General features: G+C 34.1%; 5 protein-coding genes across 5 annotated transcripts; 4 read left to right on the top strand and 1 right to left on the bottom strand.

Annotated features, from left to right (window-relative positions):
- Positions 1 to 359: 359 nt before the first annotated feature.
- Positions 360 to 1751, top strand: FDP41_002379 (uncharacterized protein; the record flags this gene model as incomplete). The annotated part of the gene is made up of 1 exon (XM_044705566.1): positions 360 to 1751. One exon carries the CDS (start codon positions 360 to 362, stop codon positions 1749 to 1751), a length of 1392 nt encoding a protein of 463 aa, XP_044563272.1.
- A 1874-nt stretch (positions 1752 to 3625) lies between these two features.
- FDP41_002378 (uncharacterized protein) lies at positions 3626 to 4231 on the top strand (the record flags this gene model as incomplete). Its single annotated transcript, XM_044705565.1, has 1 exon — positions 3626 to 4231. The coding sequence occupies one exon, from the start codon at positions 3626 to 3628 to the stop codon at positions 4229 to 4231; it is 606 nt and encodes a 201-aa protein (XP_044563271.1).
- Positions 4232 to 4585: 354 nt separating this feature from the next.
- On the top strand, positions 4586 to 6817 carry FDP41_002377 (uncharacterized protein; the record flags this gene model as incomplete). Its single annotated transcript, XM_044705564.1, has 1 exon — positions 4586 to 6817. One exon carries the CDS (start codon positions 4586 to 4588, stop codon positions 6815 to 6817), a length of 2232 nt encoding a protein of 743 aa, XP_044563270.1.
- Positions 6818 to 6871: 54 nt separating this feature from the next.
- On the top strand, positions 6872 to 8974 carry FDP41_002376 (uncharacterized protein; the record flags this gene model as incomplete). Its single annotated transcript, XM_044705563.1, has 1 exon — positions 6872 to 8974. One exon carries the CDS (start codon positions 6872 to 6874, stop codon positions 8972 to 8974), a length of 2103 nt encoding a protein of 700 aa, XP_044563269.1.
- Positions 8975 to 9071: 97 nt separating this feature from the next.
- Positions 9072 to 11655, bottom strand: FDP41_002375 (uncharacterized protein; the record flags this gene model as incomplete). The annotated part of the gene is made up of 3 exons (XM_044705562.1): positions 9072 to 9489; positions 9548 to 11357; positions 11652 to 11655. 3 exons carry the CDS (start codon positions 11653 to 11655, stop codon positions 9072 to 9074), a joined length of 2232 nt encoding a protein of 743 aa, XP_044563268.1.
- Between the last annotated feature and the right edge of the window lie 97 nt (positions 11656 to 11752).

Genomic DNA, 11752 nt, shown 5'->3' with positions numbered 1-11752 from the left:
TGAGATGATTATCAATCCTAATAATAATAATAGTGAAGTTTAATATAATATTGGAAGAGACTCCAAAGTCTCGTAAAGGGACCATCAGTACTGCTCTTAGAGACAACAACAACTCTGTGTTGGAATGAGTGTGACCTTTAGAAGTTGACTATCGATCCATGAAACAAAAGACTCTCCATGTTGTTTTAAACAACAACACACAACAGACTCTGATAAAAATCAAGGAAGACATCCCTCTCTTTTCTCAACAAAGTGGTCCATGATGATCAAGATCAAACAACACTCGATCATCTACGTCATTCGAGAATAAGGGACCTCTCTCGACCTGTTGTACCTATAGGTCCGACGCACCAAAAAAAATGTCTTTTTTACAAGTACCACCACCACCACCATTACCATTACCAACAACAACAACACTACCATTACCAACAACAACAACAACACTACCATCCTCCTCCTCCTCGTCATCTTCGACTCTCCTCCTCTCTTCTTCTTCTCAAAAAGAAATCTACACTTATCATGCAGATTGGATGATTTACTCGACGAGTTGGTCTGTCCGAAGAGATTATCCATTTCGTCTTGCCATCGGATCCTTCATTGAAGAATATAGAAACAAAGTGGATATTATTCAATTAAATACAGATCGATTAGTATTGGAAAGAGTCGCACAATTTGAACATCCCTATCCAGCTACAAAGATACAATTTCATCCCTCCTCGAGTACCAGTAATTTGGATTTAATTGCAACAAGTGGAGATTATTTAAGATTATGGCAATTGAAGGATCATTCAACCATCAATAATAATACTACTAATGGTACTACTATTGGTACTACTACTAGTAATCACATGACAAGTGTGATGGTTGGTCGTGACGAGATGAATCAACAACCACCAATTTCAACAACAACAACCTCCTTCACTGCTGTTTCAGATAAAAGCACTACCATGAAGAGTAACACCAATAACACCAACACTACCAATAACAATAACACCAACACTACTACTAATTCTTTGATTCAATCCCAAACACAACACTCTCAACAATTCTCCGTCTCTAAATATTTTACATTCAACAATGATAGCTCAAGTGAATATTGTGCTCCATTGACTAGTTTTGATTGGTGTGAATACAATCCAAATATAATTGGTACTTGTAGTATTGATACCACATGTACTATTTGGGACATTCCAAGTGGTAAATCAGTCACACAACTCATTGCACATGACAAGGAAGTCTATGACATTGCATTTAGAAATCAAGATGTCTTTTGTACTGTTGGTGCAGATGGTTCATTAAGAATGTTTGATTTGAGATCATTGGAACATTGTAGTATTCTTTATGAAACACCACAATTAACACCTTTATTGAGATTGGCATGGAACAAACAAGATTTAAATTATGTGGCATGTATTGGAATGGATAGTAATAGAATTGTAGTATTGGATGTTAGATATCCAGGAATGCCACTTATGGAATTGTGTGGACACAAAATGCCAGTGAATGGAATTGCATGGGCACCACATAGTCCTCGTCATTTGTGTAGTGTTGGAGATGATGGACAAGCATTAATATGGGATATTAATAATGGGGGTATGAGTAGTGTTGGTATTGAAACTAGTGGAACAACCATTGAACCAATTTTAGAATATAAGGCAGAATGTGAAGTGAATCAATTGGGATGGAGTTCCTTACAAATGGATTGGATTTCAATTGTATTTGGACAAAAGTTGCAAATATTAAAAGTTTAACAAGGATATTCCTAAAGATATCTATTCTTGTGATATCCATGGAGAAATTCTTTCACTAACGTCTGATAAGCATTCAATAACTTCGTTATATTGCCTTTGTCTCTATTTTTTAAAATCCCATTAGAGGCAATATCAAAAATATTGATCAGTTCCACAAGATTGGGAAACACCAACTTCGAACAAAGCTCACAATTCCATTCTTCTATGATCATCGTTAGATCAGTAAACAAGAGATACCTTTCATAAAATCTAAGCAGTTTTATGAACAAACATTATTGCACGCTTGTCATTGGAATGTATACAAATCTACATCATTTACCTTGTTCTTATATCAAAAATCATTTCATCCAGAACAATTTCCTTCCAATTAATTTCTCCACGGATATCACAAGAATAGAAGTATGTTATTTTGATCTAATCGAAATTTCTTTTGTAACATATCAATATCATAATATATGAAGTATTTGATGTCAACCAACATTTTTATGGATTGAATTCAACTATATATGATTTTGTAAACTTATAATTATACTACACACTATTCCTAACTATTATATCCCCTAATTTTTTTGATATTTGAGGCTTCTTCAAATGAAAATGATCATGAATTTAATTGGAGAAGAGTTGATCATATGAATTTGAATACGGTTTTGAATATTTCCAAATGTTAACACCTACGCTTATTATATAAATGTGTCTATATTCAAAATACCTTGTATATACTCAAATGTAATTGTTACGTCAACAATAATTAGTTAATATAGATAGATCGTTTTCTGTCTCCTCCCCAAACTACCACTAGTGATGTGTCAACCAACAAGCATTATTTGTTGTGCGGTTGTCTCTAGAATTGATGGATAGTTTGTGACGAAACTCAATAAGCTCATTGAGAAACCACATTCGAGATTAATTCGGGAGTAATAATATATCAATAACTTGGTTAAGAAAGAATCGAAATATGTTTAAAAACAACGCCTACTTTTGCATTGATGTAATATTCAATAAGATTAGTTCGGTAAAATTAAAAGAAATAAATTAAATGACCATGTGATTAATAAACATCGCAAAGAGACGAAAACATCATTGAACAATTTATTAAAAATTAAAAGGCCAATGATAAAAAATCGAGTTATCAAATCAATAATGGCCAAAATAACAACAAGTGTTTGAAAAAATTCTCTCTTAATAATGGTGGGTGTCAAAGCATATTGCTGTGAAGTTGCAACTGGGTTGCTTTGTTCTTTAGAGAGCTTTTTTGCTAGCGATGAAAAAGTCAACCTCCAATTATTGTTTTCGTTACAAAACACTTTTGGAAAGAAAGAACTATCAAGTTAAAGCAATTCCTACTTCTGTATTCGTGCGAAATTAAATTAGTGGTTGATATTTTTTAGCAATGAAAAAGGTCAACATTGTATTCCCTTGTTGTCAATTGATAGATTCCATGTTTGAACTGCCAATGGATCCTTACATTATTCATTAGTCCTTTAATAAACCAACTTCCTTAATATGACCTCCATCACCATCATCATTGATGTGTTTATCCACTTGAGTTGTGCGACAAGAAACGCAGAGCACCTGTCATCCATCAAACATCCACAAAAAAAATTTCAACATCCTCATCGTGTGTGGTTGTCATTCCCGCTCTGACATCCTCAACGTCGTTTGTTTCATATTTTATCCTCATCATCACAATTTGTAACAGCAAACAGCAAACAACAACTAGAATCATTGCTGTGTGTTTTCTTTCAAATTTGAATTCTATAAAAAATCTAATCTCTTGAACAACCACCACCATCCTATACCAATCATCCTATACCAATCATCATCATCACCCAACCACCCTATACCAACCACCCTATACCAATCCTCATCAGATGCAAGATTCAACCATTAAATGTGTCAACATTGGAGACACTGGTGTCGGTAAAACCTGTGTTCTCGTTTCATACACTGAAAATGAATTCCCTGAAGAACATGTTCCAACTGCCTTTGACAATTTTACTTCCATTGTGGAATATAAAAACAATCGATACAATGTACAATTATGGGATACTAGTGGACAAGACAATGACTCCATGAGACCCATCTCTTACAATGGTGCTCACATCTTTCTCATCTTCTTTTCATTGGTGGATCGAAAGAGTTTTGAGAGAGTGAAAGAGAAATGGGTGAAAGAATTAGAAGAAACAAATCACATTGATTTACCATATATTATTGTTGGTAATAAGGTGGATTTGAGAGATGATTCACAACTATTGAAACAATTAGGAGTGACCAATCCTGTCACTAAAAAGGAAGGTGAAGAATTAGCAAAGAAAGTTGGTGCATTGCAATACATGGAATGTTCAGCTAAAACACAAACAGGATTAGGTGAAGTGTTTGAGGCAGCAGTTAAAGCAGTTGTTGATGAAGAATGGAAGAAACAAAATGAAGCCATCAAGAAGAAGAAGGATAAAGGTGGAAAGTGTAATAAACAATAAAAAAGTACAAGTGTGTTCAATTCAATTGATTGATTCAATGAATGTACTTCAATAAGTGCAAGTGTTGAATTAATTGATTCAATGAATGTACTTCAATACTCTTGCAAACAATGAATGTACTTCAGAGCTCTCTCTTGCAAACACTCTCATCTATCTTCAACAATTAAATTGCAACGAGAGGCTGCCCTCTCTATACTGTATGCAGTCGAATCATGAAGTCCAATTCGAACCCTCTTTGAGAAGTAGTGAAGGATTCCAATTGTTAGAAGGAGAACTGTCCTCTCATTCAAAAAAAAATTATAATTTCAAAAAATATTATCATATTATCATCATCATCGACATTGCAGCTGTGTGATGACTCCCTCTCGACGACCATGTCGACCTCAACCTCAACAACAACCACCCACATTTAAGAATGATCCCATATCCATGATAGAGAATGAAAATGGCAAGAAGAAGAACGACCATGTGATGACAACAAGGTTCCGATCGAATCATCATGGTGGTGGTGGTCAATGTGGTGGTGGTCATCATGGTGACCCTAGTCGTACGAGTAGTAGTAGTAGTGATCAGCTCTCTCTACCATCACCATCACCATCAACACGATCACCATCAACAACAACACGATCAACATTACAACCTCATCCATCTCATCTTGTTGATCCACAACAAGCACTCAACACTCATGAGACACACAAACTGCTTGTGAATCACAACAAGAAGGATCCAAAAACCAACAACAACACTCTCTCCATTCTTTATCAATCTCTCAAATCATTCATGAATCGTTATGTCATTGTACCAACACTTTGTCTTAATCAATTTATTGTCAATAATATTTATCATCCTATGAGTAGTAGTAGTAGTATGAATGGTGATATGAATGGTGATATGAATGGTGGTGATCAGAAGAATGTTGTTTCTGGTGTTGTGAAATACATTCAATCCTTGAATCGAATCATTCAATTAATGAAATTAATTTATGAAAATTATTATCATACCTCATGTTATTTAGGGGAAAGTCATGGTGAAATATTACTTGATTCTCATTTCATTGAGAGTATTGTCCTTTTAAATTTTATATTTGGAAATGTAAAATATTTACAAATATTATATTTTAATGGAAAAAGAAATGCACAAATTGAAAATCAAATGGAATTATTAAATGTATTATTAAATACTCTAATTGTAGAACCTATGAATACTACACCTCATGTTGATATGAAACCATCATCATTTGATGACAGTGATCCTATTTATAGAAATATGAATAATACTATTTATAGAAATAATACAACCACAACTAGTGTCAATGATCCTATCATACATCAATCCTCTGAGACAAATCCTCTCACTACTCTCTATCATCAACTTTTACAAATTGTTATTGAAATGAATTGGAAAGAAATTTATCAAGAACAATATTTAACACTATTCTTTGCATTCAAACAAACAAATCTTCAACAATCTCTCAAACAAGAATTCGATGAAAATATTCTCTCTCACTTTTTAGAAACAACTTCTCAACATTTATCTCAATTACGACAACAATTCAAGTCTGAATGTTCCAGTAATTACTTGAAGAAGAAACATCATCGAAATTATCATCAAACAAGATCTTGTTGCATTACAACTGCTGAACATTCTCAACAATCAACCAATGTCTTGTTTCAATCCTTTCAACAGGAATACAATACTCTAATGAAAGTGTGTCAATTAATTGAACATGCTCAACAGATTGCTTATTTAATAGATTTATTATTGAATTTAACATGTTTAATTATTAAAACATCCAATCATGAATACAGACAAGTGAGTGACATTTTGCAAGATAAATGTAATGAACTATTGGCCATAGGTGCTAAAATTAGATTATATTGTGAAAGTAATATTCGAAATAGTAGTCGAAATAGTAATAGTAGTCAAAGTAATATTCGAAATAGTAATACTAGTCAAAGTAATATTCGAAATAGTAATAGTAGTCAAAGTACTAGTAGTCAAAGTAATATTCGAAATAGTAATAGTAGTAACAATCAAATCAACGACAAGAACATGTATAATCATAATAATACTCAGCTTTATCAATTACAATTTCGATGGAACAAATTAATGAAATTGAACAACAAGAATCATGACTCATCCATATTGGGAGTAACAACATCATCATCACCACCACAAGCATCCATGATGAGTGATCTCAATACTACTACTTCTTCTTCTTCTGAATTGTTGCATTCAACTCTTCCCAAATATCAATCGTTTCATCTTTTAGAACAATTAGAACAAGAATTGAATCAACTTGAAGATTTCTTAACAAATTCTATTGCTAGACAAGAATTGTGTTGTGTGGAATATTTAAAATCGAATCGATATGCTCCTCTTACAAAGATGGATCCAAAGAATGGAAATATCCTTTGGAATTCTCAAGTGATTAATAGTGGTGTGAATATTCATCCAACCACAACAACCACATACTTTCATTGGAACAGCAGTGGTGGTGGAGGTGGTGATGGTGGAGATAGTTTGGATGAACTCTTCGCTGTCATTCCATCTTACTTGGTGTTGAACGCCCGCCAAATTTTATAAAATGAATTCGCGCCAATTATTTTCGTTACAAGTTTCAAATATTTCAAAAAAAAAATGTCCTTCTCGAAACGAAGTGCTCTTCGTGATATTACCAACACCTCAGGGACAGGCTCGATCCATACGGGTATGCATCATCATGGTGGATCTGCTCCTCTTAAATCCAACTTGTCAATAATGAATAACACAACAACAATGAACAACTCTCATTCCATACTCAACTCTTCTCATTCATTAGGAAATCACCTCTCTACTACTGCCACTTCTACTGCCACTTCTACTACTACTACCAATAACAACAATTTACTCTCCACCTCGAAACCTCCCCGAGAATCCATGATTATGAAACAAACTCAAACTCTCAAGAATTCCAAAACTTCTTCTTCCTCTCTGAATACGACTTCCTCTACAACTCCCAATTCGAATAACATTCAATACATGTTGAATGCTCTCTATGAATTCTTCTCTCAAGAAAATATTTCCATTGAAATGACTCCAAAAACCTTCCGTGAAGGAGACTCTTCCAAACTTCGATATTTTTTGAATTATTTATTCACTCATTTGGATCGAAATATTTGTGTGATTGTTCCAACACCAAGTGAAGTGAGAGAAATGGAAAAGAAGAATAATTCATCTGGAAATACAATGGATGCAAGAAGAAGGACAATGAATCACCTCAATTCTCTATCCATGAATGCATCCATGATGAATGGAATGAACCATCCAAGTGTTCAATCTAGTAGTTCTACGATTACTACGATGACTACTATTAACAACAAACCTCCTTCCATTTCTGGTCTTGATGAAGATTTAATTATTGAACTTGTCGATTTCTTTAAACTTCCAATCTCATTGAATAAGAGACATTTTACAATTACACCTCAATCGAGTAGAAATTGGCAAACCATGATTCAAGTACTTTATTATTTGACTGGACTTGTCAAGTATAGTAGAGAACGAGATTTCATTGAAAGAGATTTAGAATTACAAGAAGTTTCCATCTTCTTCTCCTTTTTGAGTGATCTCTATGCTCCATTTCTTGAGAATAATCAAAGAGAAATGGACAGACTTGTCAATGATTGGAGAAACAAATTTAATATGGATTGTACAAGATCAAGAGAGAATTTAACACAATTAAAGAATCTTCATGAGAGTATCAAGAATCGATTGAATTATTTCAATACAAGACAAGATCCATTTCATGAATTAGAAGAAAAGAGAATTGTTTTAGAATCTCAATTTTTAAATTTAAATGAATCAAGTCGAAGCAATGAAGAGAAATTGAATTCACTTTTACATTTCAGAGAAATTACAAAAGCTAAAATTGTATCCACCAATCAACAAATTGACTCTAAAAAGAGAGATAATGAAGTTTGTGCAAGACAACTCGAACATCAAGAAATTACTCCACTCGAAGCACAAGCACTCTACAGAGAGAAGAGTCTCTATGAAGAGGAAGAAGAGAGAATTCTCAAACGAACTGATTACACAAGAAATCAAGTAGAGAATGCACAACGACATTTATCACAATGCAATGAACAGATCACTACACTCACTTCTCAATACAATTCCATTGTACTCAAAATTGATCCTAATTTGAGACTTTTATCATTGGCATCGAATAATGCAAAATGGAGAATTGATGATTCAAAACAAAAGAAGACCATTCTGAAACAACAATTCACTACTCTTCAATCTCAAATTCAACAATTGAATGAAACATTGGCACAAAAAGATGAAATGATTCAAGTACTGAATGAACATTTGCAGGATGTGAAAGAAAGTTTAACACAAGAGACGAATTCATTTAATAATTTAGAGTCGCTCCTCGTTCAAATCAAACAACAACATCAAGAAGAATTATTTGAATATGATCGAAGGATTAAGACTATTGAAGATCAATCTGTACAAATACATTCTGAGAAGAATCGATGGAAACAAGAGTTTGAAAATACTGAATTATTAATTGCCCAATTAGAAGAAGAAATGCAACGAGAAGAACAAGAGCAAATTGAACAACGAAACACTCTTTTCAATTTATCTGTCTTTACCTTGCAGAAAGCAGCAGAGCACAAAGAGAATGCCAAGAAGATTATCAATGCTACTGAAAAATCAGGCAGTGAAAGTTTTGCTGCAATCAAACAACTACAAATTGTGTAACCAAGTTCATCTGAGCTCTTTAATCACTCTAAGAAATAAAATTCAATTCTTGACAACAACTATAAAACACACACACATGATACACAACATTTAACATTTAATATTGAGTATAATCAATGAATGAAGATTTTGCTGAGCTGACTTTTTTCGTTGATGCTTTCTTGGTATGCTCCTCAAAGCCCCAAATCTCCAAAGCATAAATTTCAAACTCAACTTCCGTACTAAAGGTTGTGATGGATTGAGAGCGAACCATTCCTGGTTTTGATTCCGAGTTGTTGGATTCCTTGTTCACTTTTTCCAATAATGGACCATCTTCCATGTTATCAAAAGTCAAACATATATTTGTGCTTCCAGTCGTCAAGTCTTCGTGAATCATGAGAGCAGATCTTCCAACCTCATCACCTCCATAACATATCATGAAATCATTCGATCTCATAAAGAATTCGTTCAATTTAGACCATCGAAACACTCTCAGAGTAGTATTATTTTTGAAAGAATAGAGAAAAATCTCACCACTGTCAATAATCATAGACAACCATTATTGCACAGTGAATTTTCAATTGAAACACTCACCTTCCATAATACTTATTTCCAAATTCATTCAATGGTACTGGATTGAATGCACCCAATACTTGTCCATCCATGGTCTTGATGATTAAAATAGATTGATCAACATTTTGAGTATTTCTATATAAAGTTCTTAATGAAATTCCATGTTCCAAAGTGCTATACAACAACACCCAATTACTTAAATGAAATCGAGCAGGTAATATCGATACAATCTTTTTCCTTTGAAATTCAGTTGTAATTGGATGTGTTCTATTGGTCTTTAACAATAAAGGTGAAAATGAAGAGTGAGAACAAATATTCAATTTTCCTCCAACACTTGTTCCATACAGTGGATGTGAATCTGGTAATTCTTTTAACAAATCCTTATATCTTGTATATTCTGTGAATGTAGTCATGAAACAATGATTACATTGTGCAATTCTTTCAATCAATGTTTCATTGGTAATCACTTCACTGGATAAAAGAGATAATTTCTTTTTGATTTCAATCACTTCTCTAATTTTCTCTTCAATTTTTTGATGATTTGTTTTTTGTTCGGTGGAAGGTGAGGATGGTGATTGTGTGGAATTGGTATTGTTTTCATTCAAAATAGTTGTCGTATTTGTAGTATTCATAGAACTCTCTTCACTTGTCTTCATCTCAGCAATGAGTGGAGTATCACCTTTAGGTTGATCACTAGTTGCTGATGCTTCTTTGTTTGTATGTTCGTCCTGAGTGCATTCCACTCTCTCATGAGTATTCGTGTCATGATCACTAGTAACACCACCATTATTGACATCAACACCACTCATCTCAGATCTGATCGAATGAGAGGATGGATCACTCGTTGTTTCATTCATGATGGTGGTAGATCTTCCTTCTTGTCGATCGATTTCTTCAATGACTCGATTTGCTAATTCTTGTTCCTTTTTCAAAATTCTATGTACATTTTCATTTTCAATTTCAATTAAAGTTAAAATATATTTACAATCACTTTCAATGGCATTACAATATTCTTGTAATTCAAGTTCTCTCTCCATTTGTTGTCTTCTTCTCTTGTTATATAACTCACAAATCTCTTCGTCTAATTCTTCAATACAATCTGTATATAGAATTCGATGAATACAATAAAAGTAACTCTTCCAAAAGGTAATATCATCTACATATTTGGGAACAAGAATAGAATACATGGAATTGAGATTAATATCATACATTCTCAATGTATTCACTTGTGATAATGAATAATATTGATCAAAGTGATAGGGATGTTGTGGATGAATGAGTCCACTTCGTTCATGTCGTTGCATTTCCATTTCTTGAATGAAATGATCATCCATTCGGAAAGAGAGTGGATTATGAGAGAGTTTGAAAATGTATTGAGAGAGTTCTACTTCTCGACCAATCCATTGTTTATTTGAGAGTGGTGGAGAAAAGGTGAGAATGAGAGGAGGAGTGGTGGCATTGGGTGTGGTTGGTGTTGATGAGGAGGAGGAGGAGGAGGCCATGTTGTTGTTGTTATTGGAGGAGTTGGAGGAGGGATTACTGGTCGTAGTGTTGCTGGTGGCGGTTGTTGTTGTTGTTGGAGGGAAAACTCCGTGAGATTTAAATGGTGGTGGTGGTGATGAGGCTAGCAAGATGGTGGTGAAAGGGAGTGTAGGTGCAGTAGAAGAGGAATGGAGTGATGATGTGTGTGGTGGTGTTGATGATGTTAATAATAATGAGGAGGAGGAGGATGGAGAGCCACCACCACTAGCACCACTTTGACTTCGGTTACGAGAAGGAATGTTTTGTGGTTGTGATTGTGATCCAAAGAGGAGAGTTGAGAGAAAGGATGCTATTTAATGATGATCCGTATGAATAAGAATGATGATGGGATCCATGGAATCCATGAATAGGAAATAATGGTGATGAGTGTTGTGTATTGTTTGTTGGATCAATATGATGATTGAGAGATCCAATGGTGTGTATGTACCAAAACGAAGGATAGAAATCATCAAATGTTTGGCAGTGATGAGAAGATTAAAAGAGTGCGAAGGAGGTTGGACCGGACAACAATTACGTCAAGCCCACACCGAGATAGAGAGATGACACGTTCACTGAGCCACTAGACATCATGATTGATACTTACACATTTTTTTCTAATGGTCTTTATTTGGAAATTCTCGATCAAAACTTTGTGAGTAAGGCTCAACTCGGTTGGTTTTGGTTTTTTTTTGGAGAATGCACGAA

The sequence above is a fragment of the Naegleria fowleri genome (genome assembly GCF_008403515.1).
Source record: "Naegleria fowleri strain ATCC 30894 chromosome Unknown tig29, whole genome shotgun sequence".
Lineage (NCBI taxonomy): Eukaryota > Heterolobosea > Eutetramitea > Acrasida > Naegleriidae > Naegleria > Naegleria fowleri.
This window is presented reverse-complemented; position numbering and strand designations above follow the sequence as displayed.